Below are 18,770 nucleotides of genomic sequence, written 5' to 3' on the forward strand. Positions count from 1 at the left end.
CTAGAAAGCTCCTCACCATGCATGGAGGGTTTCACCCCAAGTCCAGCATCCTGAGGCTGTACACTAAGCGGAAAGAGGGAGGCCGAGGACTAGTGAGCATCAGGGCCACCGTCCAGGATAAGACATCAAAAATCCAAGAGTACATCAGGAAGATGGCCCCAACAGATGAACTGCTCAGTGAATGCCTTAGACAGCAGAAGCCTGAGGAGGAAGAGGAGGAAGAGGAGACAACATGGAGGGACAAGCCCCTACACGGCATGTACCACTGGCAGATAGAGGAAGTGGCTGATATCAAGAAGACCTACCAATGGCTGAATAAAGCTGGACTGACTGACAGCACAGAGGCACTGATCATGGCAGCACAAGAACAAGCCCTAAGTACAAGGGCAATAGAGGCCAATATCTACTACAGTAGATCTGACCCAAGGTGCAGGCTACGTAAAGAAGCCCCAGAGTCAGTCCAGCATGTGGTAGCAGGGTGTAAGATGCTCGGCAGCTCAGCATACATGGAAAGGCACAACCAAGTAGCTGTGATAGTGTACAGGAACATCTGTACCCGGTATGGACTAGAAGTACCCAAATCCCAATGGGACATACCACCGAAGGTGGTTGAGAACGGCAAGGCTAAGATCCTGTGGGACTTCAGCTTCCAGACCGACAAACAGCTACTGGCTAACAAACCGGACATAGTGGTGATGGACAAAGAGCAGAAGAGAGCAGTGGTGATAGATGTGGCGATTCCAGCTGATGCCAACATCAGGAAGAAGGAACACGAAAAGATTGAGAAATATCAAGGGTTGAAAGAACAGCTGGAACAGATGTGGAAGGTTAAGGTTAATGTGGTCCCCGTGGTAGTAGGAGCACTTGGGGCAGTGACCCCCAAACTGGAAGAGTGGCTCCAGCAGATTCCTGGAACAACATCTGAAGCCTCAGTCCAGAAGAGCGCAGTCCTAGGAACAGCTAAGATACTGCGCAGAACCCTCAGACTCCCAGGCCTCTGGTAGAGGACCCGAGCTTGAGGATGACACACAGATACCATATTATTATATATTATATATATATATTATAATATTATTATGTATACTATATTATGTATGTATGGTCTGTATCGTCTGTCTGCAGGGCAGGTTTTTCTGGTAGAGGGTGAAATTGGGACTGGGTTCAGGACCAGAGAAGCACCTCCATTGAAGGAGGACGCATCTATTGGACCCCATCACATCTAATGGAGGCGATTCTGGAGAGCGGTGAACTACAAAAGTGAGTCGCTCACGAAATTATGTTCTGTAATGCTATAAGTTACTGATTAAAAGCCAGAAACCCACTGTTCCCTGTGTTGTGCCTGCTGTCTGACTGGAGTTACCGCTGTGGATAAGGTGGTTCCAACACACAAACAGTCCCCCCGATTATATCTCCAATACGTGGTGATTACACGAAGGACTCATTCATTAAAATAATGAAAACAAAACATAATACAGAAAGTTAGACATGCTTCTCTCTGTAAAGACAGTGAAGGAAAGAAGACGCAACATCACCAATCAGCAAATCAAGGACATTAATTCAACTCCAGTATACTCAATTAAACGTAATGAGTCGTGTGATGTGATCGATATTGAACAGACAGCGCTGTTGTGCAGGTATGTAAACTCCAACGAGCCACAAGAAGAAATGATAGATTTAATAGCACTGCTTGTTTAGAACACGTTACCTAAACATGCTCAATAAAGGTCTCCAGGAGCAGAAACACTGTCTTGTCATTGGAGCTCAAGCTGATTGTATTCATCAGGGATTAACAGCGAGGCTCTTACCTCTCCTCCCTGAAAGAGTCCAGAGACGACCCCCCCCATCACCATCACACACTGAACGGGGATTACTGTACTTAGGAGCGATCGTCGATATGTGAGCTGCTTTTGGTAGATTTAACCAGTTCATCAATGCAACAAAACATAATACAGTAATATAGTAATGGAAGTTAAACTTAAAGCACCAAATATGGTACAACAGAGTAGTCACGTGGTGCGTCATTCTCTCCAGGATGTGCTGCATGGAAAAGAAATAATCATGAATCTCATTATGCATTTGTAGATTAGCTAATCAATTTGATAGTAGGTTAATATAGCTAATATAGACACTAAGAGCTTGTGTTGCCTTCATATGAAGCTTATAATTTTTTGCGGCTCCCGACAGGTTTGATTTGTTTTTTTCCTTCAATTTGGCTCTTGGAACTTTTAAGGTTGCCAACCCCTGGTCTAGAGACACTGTCACTGAGGGAAAGACAGGAGACAGAGCTGGAGGTAGCAGAGATGAAGATGCTGAGGTTCTCTTTGGGAGTGACGAGGATGGGTAGGATCAGGAATGAGTACATCAGAGGGACAGAACATGTTAGAGGTTGTGGAGATAAAGTCAGAGAGGCCAGACTGAGATGGTTTGGACATGTCCAGGGGAGAGAGCAAATATATTGGTAGAAGGATGCTGAGTTTTGAACTGCCAGGCAGGAGGCCTAGAGGAACAACAAAGAGGAGGTTTATGGATGTAGTGAAAGAAGACATGAAGGTAGTTGGTGTGAGAGAGGAGGATGCAGAGGACAGGGTTGGATGGGGCAATTGATTCGCTGTGGCAACCCCTGAAGGGGAAAGCCGAAAGGAAAAGAAGATTATTATTATTATTATTATGAAGATGATGATGATGATGATGACTTATGATGATGATGAATGAATGAATTAGGTAATTTATTTCTTATTAATGTAAAAATAAGTTTACAGTCAAGCTCCCCTAAGAGCTGCCACCTTATTGTGGTGAGAGAGTTTGAGTGCCCGAATGATCCCAGGAGCTATGTTGTCAGGGGCGTGCTAGGGTCTCCCTTGGCAAAACAGGTCCTGGCTGACGGGCCAGACTAAGAGCAGTAACAAAACCCCTATGGCAAATAAAACAACAAGGACCGTGACATTGCCCGATATGTCACAACCGGGGCCCCACCCTGGAGCCAGGCACGGGTTTGGGGCTTGTACAGAAGTGCCTGGTGGTCGGGCTTCTGCCCACGGGGCCCGGCCAGGCTGGGCCCGAAAAGACGACATGGGCCCAACCTCCGGTGGACTCACCGGCGAGGAAACCGTAGGGGACGGGTGTAGTGTGGATTAGGTGTCAGTCGTCAGCATGGGGCTCGACGACCCAATTCCCATACAAAGAGTTTAGGTCTATGGACATGGAATGTCACCTAGCTGGGGGGAAAGGAGCCAGACCTTGTGAGGGGGGTTGAGAGGCACCGACTAGATATATTTGGGCTCACCTCCAACCACAGACGGTTCCAGACCCCGAGCTCTGGAACCCAAATCCTTGAGATGGGCTGGACTCTCCACTTTTTTGGTGTTGCCCAAGCTGAGAGGCAGTGGGCTGGTGTGGGCTTGCTTATAGCCCCACAGCTCAGCCGTCATATGTTGGAGTTCACCTCAGTGAACGAGAGGGTCGCGTCCCTGCGCCTTCAGGTTGGGGACAGGTGTCTCACTGTTGTTTTGGCCTATGGGCTAAACAGCAGTGCGGAATATCCGGCCTTCTTGGAGTCCCTGGGAAGGGTATTGAAAAGTGGTCCAAGTAGGGACTCCATTGTTCTCCTTGGGGACTTCCACGGTCACGTGGGCAATGACAGTGAGACCTGGAAAGGGGTAATTGGGATGAACAGCCTCCCCGATGTGAACACGAGTGGTGTTCTGTTATTGGACTTCTGTGCTAGTCACAGTTTGTCCATAACAAACACCTTGTTCAATAACAGGGATGTCCATAAGTGCACATGGCACCAGGACACCCTAGATGTTGATGATCGACTTTGTTGCTGTATCATCAGACCATCGACCGCCTGTTTTAGACACTTGGGTGAAGAGAGGGGCAGAGCTGGTGGTGAGCTGGATCCGCTGGCAGAGCAGGGGACCAGACAGACTTGGCAGGCCCAAACATGTTTTGATAGTCTGTTGGGAACATCTGGCAGAACCCTCCCCAGTGAGGTATTCAACTTCCACCTCTGGAAGAGCTTCTCTCAGATCCCACAGGGGGCTGGTGTCAATGAGTCAGAGTGGACCATGTTCTCCACTTCCATTGTCAAAGTGGCTGCTCGGAGTTGTGGTCGCAAGATCTCTGGTGCCTGTCGCGGTGGTAAACCCCGAACCCAGTGGTGGACACCGGAAGTAAGGGTTGCCATTAAGCTGAAGAAGGAGTCCTATCAAATCTTGTTGAATTGTGGGACTCCGGAGGCAGCTTACAGGTACAGACAGGCCAGGCGTACAGCAGCTCGAGTAGTCACCGAGGCAAAACTCGGGTTTGGGAGGAGTTTGGGAAGGCCATGGAGGAGAACTATTGGTCAGCCTCGAAGAAATTCTGGCAAACCATTCGGCGTCTCAGGAGGGGAAAGTGGTACACAGCAGACACTGTTTACAGTCGAGGCGGAGAGCTGCTGACCTCGACTGAGATTGTCGGGCGGTGGAAAGAGTACTTTGAGGATCTCCTCAATCCTGCTACCATGTTTACACAGAGGAAGCAGAGGCTGAGGTCTCAGAGGTGGACTCGTTCATCACCCAAACTGAAGTCACCAAGGTGGTTGCCAAAATCCTTGATGGCAAAGCACCAGGGGTGGATGAGATTCGCCCTGAGTACTTCAAATCTCTGAATGTGCAGGGACTGTCATGGTTGACAGTCTCTACAACATCTCATGGCAGTCGGGGACAGTACCTTTGGATTGGCAGACCAGGGTGATGGTCCCTCTTTTCTAAAAGGGGAACCAAAGGATGTGTTCCAACTATAGGGGGGTCACACTCCTCAGCTTCCCGGGGAAAGTCTACTTCAGGGTATATAGTCGAACCGCGGATTCAGGAGGAACAATGCAGTTTTCGTCCTGGTTGCGGAACACTACACTCTCCATCAGGTACTAGAGGGTTCATAGGCGTTTGCCCAACCAGTCTACATGTGTTTTGTGGATCTGCAGAAGGCGTTCGACCGTGTCCCTTGTGGTATCTTGTGGAGAGTGCTTTGTGAGTATGGGGTTCGAGGCCCTTTCCTGAGGACTGTCCAGTCCCTGTTTGACTGAAGCCTGAGCACAGTTCACATTGCCGGCAGTAAGTCAGACCTGTTCCAGGTGCATGTTGGACTTCGGCAGGGCTGCCCTCAGTCAACGGTTCTGTTCATAATATTTATGGACAGAATTTCTAGGTCTGGAAGGAGTCCAGTTAGGCGACCAAGGATTTCATCTCTGCTGATGTTGTCCTGTTGGCCTCATCAAACCTGGACCTTCAGCATGCACTAGGACGGTTTGCAGCTGAGCATGACGTGAGTGGAATGAGGATCAACACCTCAAAATCTGAGGCCATGGTTCTCGACTGGAAAAGGGTGGTGTGCCCTCCTCAGGTCGGTGGGGAGTCTTTGCCCCAAGTGGAGGAGTTTAAAATATCTTGGGGCCTTGTGCTCGAGTGAAGGAATAATGGACCGTGAGATTGACAGATGGATCAGTGCAGCTTCTGCAGTGATGCGGTCTCTGTTTAGGTCTGTCGTGGTGAAGGAGGAGCTGAGTCACAAAACCAAGCTCTACTGCTTTACCGGTCAATCTACGTTCCTACTCTCACCTATTGTCATGAGCTGTGGGTCATGACCAAAAGGACAAGATCACAGATACAAGCAGCTGCAATTAGTTTCCTCAGTACACTCGCTGGGCGCAGCCTTAGAGATAGGGTAAGGAGCTCAGTCACCACGGAGGAGCTCAGAGTATGGCCACTGCTCCTCCGCTTAGAGCGAAGCCAGCTGAGGTGGCTCGGGCATCTGTTTCGGTTTCCTTCTGCACACCTCCCTGAGGAGGTGTTTCGGGCATGTCCAACCAGGAGGACACCTCAGGGAAGACCTAGGACACGCTGTAGGAACTATGTCTCTCAGCTGGACTACGTCTTGCTGCCTGCAACCCAGCCACGGATAAGTGGTTGACGATGGATAGATGGATGGATGGATGGTTTACAGTCAAGTTAAGGATAATGAGCATTACACTGGTGACAGTGGGAGAGTCAGCTGATCTGATCATTTCTGTTGTGTTTTATGTTTTGCTGGGATAAACAGATCTGCATATCTGTTCAACGCTGGAAAACTGAATAATTCTCAGAATAACAGAAGCCAAATTGTGGGAGACAGGCAGACTGGAACAGTGGAGGATGCTGCCTTGCCATCGGCTGTTGTCAGACCAGGTTTTCAGCTTTTGAGGCATCCTACTGTTGCACGTTGATCAGCCAACCTCCCAAATGACAGATCACTTACGATTCATTAAATAATGGAGATTTTTGTACTAAAGTTCTTAAAATGGTGCTGAACTATTTTGCCTCCAGATATTTCCCCAGTGCCTTCACATTAAAGTATTTACACGTTGAATAAACATTCACATATGACATGTACAACCATGTCTGACCTGTGACATGAGCCCCGTCTTGATGGAAAATTTCAAAACCTCTGGAGGGACGTCCTCCTCCATGAAGAGGCTCTTGTCGCTCTCTATTCCTTTCCAGGTCAGCCGACTCAGCTTGCACAACTCAGGTTGATACTGACTCAGCACATGCACAGTACTGCATCAAGACAGAGAGGAAATCATCCACAGCCTAACCAACTATCATTACAAATTAGCTGATTGTGAAGAGTGACTTTGTTTGTGACATTTTTGCTTCACACATTTATTTTCAATTCTATTCACTTTTTAAAAAAATTTGTAAAATCTTAAAAATATTTTATCCTCTCTGTATGAAATGCTTCATGCATTTAACAAACCTTCCTCAAACTTTCTCTTTTCAATCAAATACACTGATGCGTCAGAGTGAAAGTGTGTGAATATGTTTAGTTGTCAAGTCTTCACCTCTGTTGTGTTGTTATTCTCTTTTCCATGTTTTCCCCTCCTCTCTTCTCAGGGTCTTGTCTCAGAAATGCAGCAAGGACAGTGAGGTAGACCTGGGTAAGTGTGGAGGGTATCTTGGCTCCTGTTGGAAGTCGCTGGCCTCTATCACTCGTTTCATCCATCACAGTATCCTCACACCGTCTGTTTCCTCCTTGTGCATGAGCAGCCCTTTTACTTTTGTCTTCTCCTGGCTTAGTAATTCTTGTTTCATGTTTTTCTCTTTCTTGTTTTCCTGTCTCAGTTCCTCTTCCATCTGATGTCGGAACCCTCGCATCCATCCCTTCTACCAATAAATGCTCCAGACAGAGGCAGCAGATGTTGCAGAGGGCAGGAAGGGATGACATGGCGAGGTGTGGACTTGAAAGAAGGTCAACTGCCTGCAGCGCAAAAGCTCTGTTTGCTGTGTGACATTTGAAGTAGAAACATAAAGCACTGAGTGGAGGTAGACCTGTAATGCTCTCTTTTATTTAGACCAATAGTCCCTAACCCCCAGATCACGGACCTGTACAGGTCTAAGGGTCAGTTGGTACTGAGCCGCACAGAAAGAATACAGAGTCTTTATTATTTCTCTTTTATTTATGATATGATTCTGAACTACGTTTTCTTTTGGAAAATTACTGGATTCTCTCCTCTACATCTGTCTTGAGTCACTCTTGATGTTTGTCAAAATGCTCGCCTCGGTCACATGTCTACCTTCTTCAACAGGCTGCTCCGGCCACTAACACAGAATACATTACATTTAAATTGAAAGTCTCAAGCTTGGAAAAAAAAACAAAAAACAAATGTCTTTGGAAAGTTTCTTTGCACAGAATAAAAGAGCCTACGATTTCAAAGAAAAAGAAAATTACAGTTTTCATGCTGGCCATATCATTGAATTTTGATGTATTTATCTGCCACACCTTAAAGGTCGGTCTGTGAAAATACTGTCTGAAATTAAACCGACCGGTCCGTGGAGAAAAAAAGGTTGGGGCCCCCTGATTTAGACAATTAAACTGCAGATATTTGGTAATATCTACTTGACTCTCATAGTTCTGACTTTTCTGGTGGCACAGTGGCATAGTGCTTAGCACTGCTGCCTCACAGCAAAAAAATCACGGGTTCAAAGCCCAACAAACAGCTCAGGACCAACTGTCCATCTTATCTGGTAATTTCGTTGTACAATTGTGTAATGACAATAAAAGCTTCTGGCTTTCATTCATGAAGTTTAGTGACAACATGAAACTGCCTGACCTCAAATTCAGCAGAGGTCAGTAAACCAATCAGAATGTGTGAGAAGGTGAACACTTTAATTTCAAAAGTACACAAGAGGGAATTTTTTGGCATGTCTTCAACACATAATTTGTTTTCATATTCTGCTTGAAAATCATTCTAATAATGTGACAACATTGCCACAACAACTGTATGTGAAATACAAATACTTGGATACCATAAAGATCATCAATATACCTGACACTTTTAAACGAGCATAGAGACCATTTAGAGTAAAAGTGTCTTAGGATGACGATGTGCTGTTTTCATAAATCACATTTCTAATATGGCAGAACATCCAAATACGATCGACTTTTTTCAGACTTTACAAATCAGTGTCACACACATAAGTCTGCTTTCAAAATTGGTGTAATGCTCCAAAATATGTAGTATCACCAAGGAGTAGTACTACCTATGAATTCTGTACCTAGTGAGCAGTCCACCAAATGTGTAGTACTTCCCGTGGCATACATGTAAAATAGTGAAATTTGGTACCACAAACTATGGGAATGGAGCATTCCCTCTAATTCCAATAATATACATACCAAAAATAAAAGCACATTTTCTTTACCTTTCGCTTCAAAGACCGTGTACATGTAACCCTGGCTTACCTGTAGGTTATCATTATCATCAATATTTGGAACTCTGTGAATTAAGATCTTTAGGTTCAATAAGGACACGCTGGAGAGACTATGTCTCCCGGCTGGCCTGGGAACGCCTTGGGATTCTCCCGGAGGAGCTGGATGAAGTGGCTAGGGAGAGGGAAGTCTGGGCTTCCCTGCTTAAGCTGCTGCCCCCGCGACCCGACCCCGGATAAGCGGAAGAGAATGAATGGATGGATGATGGTTCAATAAGGAAATTGGTAGTAGCAACTCTATATAGAGCAGTAAGACCTCCAGCACACAAAAAAACACTCAGACACCGTGGAAGTATAAGAAGAAAAATATATTTAAATGTATCAGTTTTGTTCCGTTTCCTCCCTTTTTTCCACTTCCCTTCTTTGGTTTCATCAACATGTCACTCCTTATACCTCAACTAGGCAATTCAAATACTGTATATAAACAATACACAAAAATGCTGCAAAAAATAAAATAAGTGAGTGTACACAGAAAAATGCAAAAAAAATATCCAACCAACCGTCAACCTTACTATGCTTAAACCCTTCCAATTATCCATTGTTGGGCCCAAAAAAAAAAAACAAACAAAAAAAAATATATATATATATATATATATATATATATATATATATATATACACACACAGGTATATATATATCCTGAGATCTCAGTGGAGAAAAAAACAACAACAAAAAAAGTTCCAAATTCACCACGGAAGAGGGGAAAGAAGTGCTCCTCCTTGAAGTCTCTTATCAGTTTATTCCTATCGTCCTCTTTAACGGCTCAACTATTGGACGAGGGTGAAGTCTTCCCAGGGTTGGTGTTAAGGATCATCCACTTGGTCATCAGGGAGAGTTCTCCCTAAAAAAAAAAAACCAGCCTGCACAGCCAGAGTGTGCAGAAAATTATATATGATCTCAACACCAGCAGAATCATCACAATAGATGCTTTTTTTGTTTGTTATACTAATAGTCCATTGTCTCTTCATTCACCTCTCAATCAATCATATTAGTGTTTTACTCATTTCCAGAACATTAACTTATCCATATACACACAACACATGTGCTTACTTAATTTGCATTTACAACCAGCATAATAATCTCAAAATAAAACACTGAACAGTACGCAAACAGATTTATCCAGACTGGTTTTTTACTTCATACTATCTTTCATGGTAGCATTAAACAAATGTAACGAATGTCAGTATTGAACAGCCAACTCACCAGGATAATCAATGGAAAACACTTGAAAGAAAAAACGCTAATTGGCTCTGCTGTGTCTCTCTCGTAACAGTGGGAACACCACGTTACCAACTTCCACGTTATGGGAAGATACAACATATTCCGAAGTTATTCACTTTCCCTGTGTCCGATGAAAAAAATAGATATCATGGAACTCTCTCTGCGTGCCGTTCCATGCATTCCTCCAGCTTCACCTGTCCACACGAGCCGTCCTGGTTTTTATTTTTTACTTCCTGGTTCTAGGGAACGCCCCCCCCTCCACTCAGGGAGCGTCTACAAAATGCACGCATTAAGGGAGTGTCTGTAATTTAAATTAATTACTATAAACCTGGGTTACATACACATACTCCTTGATAATCTGGCTGTCCCACTTCAGCAGCTGCCCGACTTTATTCAATACGAATTCCAAATCGTAACACGTTGCACGACAGGTGACAATCACAGTACAGCCTGGAAGAAGCTGTCGATGCAACAAGCCTAAGATGAGATCTGAAATGGGAAGAGGGTGTTCTGGGTCCAGTAGCTCTTCCTCCACCTTTGTTCTGGAGAACTTGCTGTGAAACTCATCATATCCATCCAGAACCCAACAGCTTTGTTCTGGGTTGGAAAGAAGGTACTCCATAAAGGCTTGCTGCTCAGAAAGACAGAATATGTAAGTCAATAAAGTAAAAGAAAAATTAACAGGTTATATTGGTAATAAATTAAACCTACACTTCTGGTTGTACTACTGATCGACAACCAGTATGACTGATGAGCAGATAAGGGATGCCATGGGAATATTATAAACACTGAGATAGTTAAGCATAAATGTAACACAGAAGTCACTCCTGTTATTATTCTGATTGAAGACCTGACTTCACTTTTGCCTCCAAACCTAAAACCAAACCTGTCCCAGTCTGGTCCTCATCTCTGCATGTAATGAAAAAGAACACAATCACAAAAGTCTCTTTCCTCATATTTCAATGTGTTTGATGACCTCAAGCTATCGCTTAGGATGTTGCTGTCTTTACTCTTGCTAGTTTGTATGTACTTGGTACATTACATCAACACCCCAGGAGTGGACTGCAGATGAACTGTATTGACACGGCACCTTTCCAGTCTAAATGACAACTCAACACAACCCAACTTTCACACAAACATGCATATGTTGCTAGCAGTTGCACTGCGCAGGCCACACCTGTTTATGAGGAGCAGTAACAATTAATGCCGTTACTCACACACCAATGGATCATAAATAACTAACGTTGAACATTTCTCTCTCTCTGTGAATGATGAACACTGAATGAATGCTTATGAACAATAAAAGATCATCTAATATTAGTGGTAGCTCAGAGGGAAGTTACTGTCCTCTGTTACATTGGGAGGTATACACCTGGGTCTTTGGAACAAACTTGAAGGGGTCTTATAAATTAATTCTGACATACATACATTTGTACATTTTACTACAAGCAAATTTAAAATTATTTAAAAAAATATTGCCATGACTGAATGACATTTGCAGAATTGAACTACAGTGTGCCCTCAATTCTCGTGATTAATGCGTTCAGGAACCACACACGAATAACGAATTCCGCGACAAATTATTTATCTTATTATTTGCGTTAATTTAAACGTTTGTGAACCCTCCCCACACTGATATTAAACCACATTGTATTTGTATTACCTTTTCCCACACTCTTATCGACTGTTTAAAGCACTTTTGTGTGTCACGGAAGTGCATTGCATTCCGAGACTCACAGAACATAGCGCACTTCTGGATGCCGTCAGCCAATAGAATGCGCATACAGTATCATGTAACTACCTACTAAAAATCCGCGATGAGGTGAAGTCTCGCGTGTTGATGCATAAATGTGCGAGGGATAAAAGTATATGGTCATCCCGCAGCTGTCTGAAATAAGAGCAAACCTGTACTGTATATTTGCTTAATATTGTTTTTGTTTTTTCTGGGTGGAAGGGACAGATGCGAGGATTCCGACAAGAGATGAAAGAGGAACTGAGACAGGAAAACAAGCAAGAGAAAAACATGAAAAATGCTGATTTTTAACATTTAAGAGAGATCATGGCCTTTTGTCCTCTGTTACCTTAAGATTCTTTCACTGAAATGTAATTTATCTTCATAGAACAAACTTCAAATATGAAAACTGATTTCAGTAGACACTGTCTAAAATGCTAATTTCATAAGAATTCATAGGGATCTGACACTGTTTAAAGTTAGCTACCTACATACCTTTTCATCATTATCTCCTTCTGGAGGTAGAAAGTATCGGTATAGCAGCTCAGACAGGCAGAGAGGACGGGACACCAAGTAGAGCTGACGAATCTCGAGCAGGACAAACAGGCAGGATGAAGGGATAGGGCCCTAACTAAAATAGAGAAATACAAAATAAGAGCATTTACAAAACATAGAAACAAGAGTGGAAGTGGCAATGGCACTTTTCTTTTACATCAGTGACTATTAATAGGTGTTTGAAAAACATAATCAATCTTGAAGACATCTATTATCTGCTGGTTTTATAAGTGTTGTTTTTAACTTCCTCCCAGCGTGTTAGGCTGGTGAAAAGGTGGCTGAGCCTTCGGCCTGAAGCAGGGATGAAAATGAAAGCATGTGACTGCCTGACACATGAAACACTTCTAACCAAGATGTTTCAACAGACTATGGCATATAAATTGTTGTGGTTCCTCCTGAAGTGAAGCTGGAAGTAGCTTTGTCTTTCTACACTCCAGTCACGCAGATTGGCTCAGAACATCTCTGTTAATGCTAGTACCAATGACTAACTGTCAACTCACCATTTCAAGAGCCAACTGCTGTCCTGAACTAGACATCAGCAGGGTTTTTCCTGATCCAGACTAACCAGTGAGGACTGTCACTTTTCCCTTACAATCCAAGAGAAAGGTCTCCAATTTCATTCTGGACTCCATAGACCCAGAATCCCAATCAGGCTCTGAATTGATTTAAAAAAAATTAACATACAGAAGAATGTTCTGTACATTCACCACTTTCATGCCATCATTTCTCACAAACATGCGCAACATATGAGTGCATTTTATAGAGTATTTGATAACCTGGTGTTTTGCTGCCTCTGATTGTGATCTGGCCGGGTCTCTTCCTGCTTCTGTTCAGTGTTCTCAGACTGACCCACACATTCTCCAGTGACATATCCATCACCAGTTTCTCACTTAGTTGTTCCCACCTTTTCAAAAGTAAGTTCTTCGCAAGAACAATGTATTGGTTCCAATGGTCTGTGGACAGAACACATTACAAAATACACATTAATAAACTACTTGTTCTTTATTTGCAGAGAAACTTGTTCTTGAATATTTGTAAGGCTGCACCACAAAGGAACTATAGATTTACAATAGAATACACAACAGACTGTCCTCTTATTTAAGTTTTATTTCAACAAAATCTTTGCTGATAATGTATTGTTAATATTTTATAACTGAGACAAAATATTTTTTGAGTAGTCCTAACTCAATATAGACATTCCTTCATGGTATAAGAAACCTTTTATTTGGTTAGAAAAGGTACAATCCAATGGAACCATGCTTTAAATGCCCCAACTCAGACATCTAACTGAGGTTGCTATGGCTCAGGGTCAACACTGACATGTGTGTTGACCCTGGTAATGTAATACTCCATAAAAACATAGCAGGGATGCCTGATTCACTCCCATAATTACACCACTGTGGAATGAAAACAGTCTTTTGGTTCTTTATATCCGTGTAAACTCACTTTGCATTTTTATGGTTACATTTTCTTTACAGAGATTCTCGACATTCCTGATTGTTACAAGGTGGATCTTTGTCTTTCCAGTGACAGTAAATCCACCAATCCACAAAATATATGATTACTTCAATCAAGGACATTATTTCAGCCATGACCATCTGTTTGTTATGAGGCTTATTTATTGGTTTGTAAAATCAAACCAGGTCTACTGGACAGATGTCTGTGAAACTCGGTAGAAGGATAGGGAAGGAGCTAAGAATGGCATTATTAAAGTTGGGTTCATTCCAAATCTTTATTGTATTCTTTAAAATATTTTCCCTATTAAAAGCTACTGAATCGATTTCCAGACTAAACAGTGATATGTAGGACTTTTCAGCCTTGTTGGAGGTGTACCCTCTGCTGATCGTGTCTCATCTACCACTTGCTATATATTTTACGTTGAAATGTCCCCAATCTGTTTACCTCAGAGAAAGTTTTACAAATTTTAAATCCTGCTACAACACAATTTTGGTTTGGATTATACATTTTTTAACATTGCAAAAATTCATAACACAAAAGACCTTTTTGTGTGTCCTGTTACAGGTGTAGAGTGAGAACACAGTTTTTAATTGTTTTTTTTTGTCTGTATTTGTTGGGTTTAAGGTTAAATCTGCTGTTCAGTATTCATTCCATCGTATCCATGAACTTTATTTAGTGAATAGACATCTCCCCGTTTGGGTTATATTTATACATGTAGCTGCAATGTAACACAAAGTTTTTGAGTGAGTTCTACCAATCCGAGGACGTTTGGGATTCCCAAAGTGAAAGAAAGAAGTCATCACCGAATAGGTATTATTTGTTGCAACCTGCAGCTTCTCACCACAGTGGCATTCCACTGTCAATTCTTTAAGTTCTTTTACGAAGCTATATATTACATAAGATTAGATTAGATAAAATAAGATTAGATTGTGATCTGCAGTGAGAGCACGGAACAAGTGGAGGAGAAGCTAGAGAGGTGGAGGTTTGTTCTGGAAAGGAGAGGAATGAAGGTTAGCCGCAGTAAGACAGAGTACATGTGTGTGAATGAGAAGGACCCAAGTGGAAGAGTGAGGTTACACGGAGAAGAGATCAAGAAGGTGGTGGATTTTAAGTACTTAGAGTCAACAGTCCAGAGCAATGGAGAGTCTGGAAAAGAGGTGAAGATGTGTGTACAGGCAGGATGGTACGGGTGGAGAAAAGTGTCAGGTGTGTGACTATTTGTGATAGAAGAGTTTCACCTAAAATGAAAGGAAAGGTGTACAAAACTGTGGTGAGACCAGTGATGTTGTTTGGTCTAGAGACAGTGTCACTGAGGAAAAGACAGGAGACAGAGCTGGAGGTAGCAGAGATGAAGATGCTGAGGTTCTCTTTGGGAGTAACCAGGATGGATAGGATCAGGAATGAGTACATCAGAGGGACAGCACATGTTAGAGGTTTTGGAGATAAAGTCAGAGAGGCCAGACTGAGATCGTCTGCACTTGTCCAGAGGAGAGATAGTGAATATATTGGTAGAAGGAAGCTGAGTTTTGAACTGCCAGGCAGGAGGCCTAGAGGAAGACCAAAGAGGAGGTTTATGGATGTAGTGAAAGAGGACATGAAGGTAGTTGGTGTGAGAGAAGAGGATGCAGAAGACAGGGTTAGATGGATGCAACTGATTCGCTGTGGCTAGATTAGATTAGATTCAACTTTATTGTCACTGAATATGTCAGTACAAAGCAACAAAATTCAGAAGCATGCAGAATATCTCTAGAGGGCAAAATCACTACGAGGCAAATAAAGAAAAAGTAATTCATCCAAACCGAAGAAACGGATTTCACCAAGAACAGGCTGTGAGATTGCATGGCTAACAATAATTAGCATGTGGTGCAAGTAGGTTAGGTTTATTGAGCTGAATACTGTTTATTTAGCATTTTTAAATCAACTGAAGTGTCGTAAGATGTGCCTGAAACACCTGCACACGTGCACAGATTGACATTAGGACAAAACACTTAATTACCTGTGTGTGACAACGGTTCTGTGGCTGGAGCCCATCTGGTTTCAGCTGAACAATCACAAAGAACACTGTTAGGTAGGCTAGCACACAAAGGTAGAATTTTAACCACAAAATAACAACAACAACACACAGTCGTTGTTTGAACTGAGCACATTTGAGTATTCCCAAAATGCTGCTGTATGAGCAATAAGACAAACAAAACCTAACTGAAGTGTATGATTCAATGGGAAAACCACTGTCTTGTGAGTAACCCAGTAGTTCAAGCTGTTGATTCAATTTGGAGTCAAGATAGGAGAAAACTTCACAAGGTACTGATGTAGAACCTTCTAGGTTTCTATTTTTCACTTGAATTTAGTTTAATGGGTGGAAATAAATCACCAATTCTGTGCAGAACAACAGTAAAATGACATAAAACATGAAGCACAAATTCTTAGTTAACTAAGCAAGTTGATAACCGCTATCTTGATACGCATCTCTGACTGGGTCTTAGGGTTAGTTGGTCCAGCTCACACAAAGAAAAGCTGGTCAGGATGATCTCACCTTGACAATGCTCAGCATAAAACCTCTGGTCAAGGATTGGCACCGCGTGTCATCATATAAAATCTTTTTATACTCACTATTCACATTGTCAGTCGCTGACATGGCTCTGGACTCCAGACGCGTAGGGATGCTCTCACACAGCATGCACACACTCTGAAGGAAGTTACAGCAATCTGTAACACTGGCCATTATAAAATACTCCAACATGGCTCTCATGCATTCTGTTAGTCCTGCTCCAGAAGATGTCAGGTGGCTGACATTCAGTGCAGCATCACCGGGTATCATTTGGTACAGCTTCATTATGACTGAGGGCGACTGACTGCAGAGGATGGGGAGCAGTTCTGAGGATTCCTGGACCAGGATGTCATTCACATTTTCACTGAGTGTGTCAGCCTCCTCATTCATGGTAAGCAGCCATCAGCTGGGAGTAAACAAGTAAACATGAACTCAAGCCTTGCATGAAACAGAGCTGCTGTCGTTAGAAAGATATCTAATGACGCAGCAAACAATGCTCTCTCTTTGAGCATGTAGCATCTGAACCACACAGCCTGAGTCACCAACAACAGAATGACGTCCACGTCATACTCACAACTGCTGCTGTCACACAGAAGACAGGCCAGGCTGTGTTGAACACGTTTGGAAGCAGAGCAGGCAGAGAAGGGAGGAGCGACATCAGTCATCACACAAATGAAATAGTTTCTGTTTTGTTAAGGTTTTTTTGTTTTGTATTGTTTGTTGTTGTTTTTTACTGTAGTTACATTTGACAGGAGAGATAAACAAACACACACGTCCAGAAACACAATCACACAGCGGAGAGAAATGGAGACAAAACACATGACAATAGACCAATGAGTAAAGGAGAGAACACACCACATGCAGCTCTGTAGTCTCTGTCTTATGACTGAGAGGGAACTGACGCATCAGCACCACGCAAATATGCTTTTACAGGATTCTTCGCTTTTGAAATGACACCCATAATTTGTCTTGAACCACATGCTCTGGTTATCTACCTGGGGTCTAAGGCGGGGGTTCGCACAAGCCGACCGGTTCCGTGCAGCCCGGTATATACAACAGGTACGCGCCACGAGTTGGAATGCGCCTTTGGCGCACACCTGAAGTTCTGGAAGGGTCAGCAGTCAACGGGTGTTATATGCTGCTGTAAGGAGTGCAATGTAAATGTTCACTCATTGCAATGAAATAAAAAGTACACTCACCATTAGCTGCATCTGTAACCAAATATCAATTTGCCCTTCCTTTAATGATAGACAAATGAAGAGATCAGATTCAAAGGTTACTGTACAGGAATTTATTTAGGGTGTGGCAGTAGTATGCTGCATAAAGTCCAAATTTTTTTTAAAAACTTTTATGGACTGGAGCGTAACTCCCCTTTAAATCAAAATATATCATTTGAAAATAAACTTTGAATAACTTGGAACAAAATGTATTAAATACATAAATAAAATGAATTCTCTTTAACCAGTCTTTTTTTCCCCAGGATTTATCAAAACGAACCAGTCCCTCTTATTCTGATAAAGAACGGTTCTTCCTTTCCACAAATCGCGACGATCCACTCTCTATGCAGGAAAGGAAAACAAAAAAATGTTGGGTACCCAACAAAAAAAATTACTATAGAGCTCTATAGAGAAGAAAAAAATAATTTTCTAGTACTCAATGTCTCTCCTAGCAGAGCTGGGTGATCGCTCGCAGCAGGTCCCGACACACAGCAAGCCTCTAGCCGGCTCCGGTCCACTTACGCTGGTTTCAACTTCTAGGCTGAAGAACGTCCTCCAGCAGCAACAAAAACACAAGGAATCAAACTTTGAACCAACAGAAGTTTGTAGGTTTATGTTCAAATAGAGATGGAGTCGCTACACGGAAGACGCTGACTGTTTTTTTGTCTCTCTCTCTGTTAATCAATTGAGAACCCGCTATTTTCTCCCGCTTTTTGATCACCTGTTCCACAGCCGTAAAGCAGAGCGTTACTGTCGTGATTCTTAAAGAGACAGTGTACCTGTCAACACTGCACAACAGGCTGGCCAAATAACCCCTGGGTTACATCCTCCCCCCCTTAAAACCTGACGTCCTCGGCAGTCTGTCTCTCCAGGGAATTCAGTAAACTTGCAACCTGCTCCTGTAAATTCATTAAAAAGCCATAAAGAAGTGTTTGACACGCTGATGGAATAACACTGTGCTGCCTACAGGTAAACCTGGAATCAAGCTGGTAGTCACTGAGGTAAGCTGGGGGAGCTCGCCTCTTCTTTGGCCTACTCTGTGTTTAGGATGGAGAGTTTTCAGGTTCTGACAACCTGGAGCGATCCGAACTAAACTCAGGGGCATCAGGATTCAGGGAGCTTTGCCACTGAGGTCTCCAATGTATCATTCTCATGAACTTGAACTGATATATGGTCAGTTCCTCTGTCCTCTCCTGCCTCTACACCACTGGTATCTGAGGATTCCTGGACTTCTTGCTCCTCACCAGCTGCTC

At 43.1% G+C, this 18,770-nt stretch overlaps 1 protein-coding gene across 1 annotated transcript in view; it reads right to left on the reverse strand.

The window, feature by feature from the left end:
• The window catches only part of nlrc5 (NLR family, CARD domain containing 5), a 59,780-nt gene extending 43,017 nt beyond the window's left edge, over nucleotides 1–16,763 (reverse strand). Inside the window, 10 exon segments of the mRNA XM_068312057.1 lie at nucleotides 6,425–6,578; nucleotides 6,863–7,298; nucleotides 8,319–8,347; nucleotides 10,355–10,638; nucleotides 12,235–12,366; nucleotides 12,795–12,949; nucleotides 13,071–13,247; nucleotides 14,507–14,608; nucleotides 15,749–15,793; nucleotides 16,363–16,763. Of these exon segments, the coding sequence (XP_068168158.1) occupies nucleotides 6,425–6,578; nucleotides 6,863–7,298; nucleotides 8,319–8,347; nucleotides 10,355–10,638; nucleotides 12,235–12,366; nucleotides 12,795–12,949; nucleotides 13,071–13,247; nucleotides 14,507–14,608; nucleotides 15,749–15,793; nucleotides 16,363–16,690 (1,842 nt within the window). The 5' untranslated portion in view covers nucleotides 16,691–16,763.
• Between the last annotated feature and the right edge of the window lie 2,007 nt (nucleotides 16,764–18,770).

This window comes from Antennarius striatus, chromosome 4 (assembly GCF_040054535.1).
Source record: "Antennarius striatus isolate MH-2024 chromosome 4, ASM4005453v1, whole genome shotgun sequence".
Taxonomy (NCBI): domain Eukaryota; kingdom Metazoa; phylum Chordata; class Actinopteri; order Lophiiformes; family Antennariidae; genus Antennarius; species Antennarius striatus.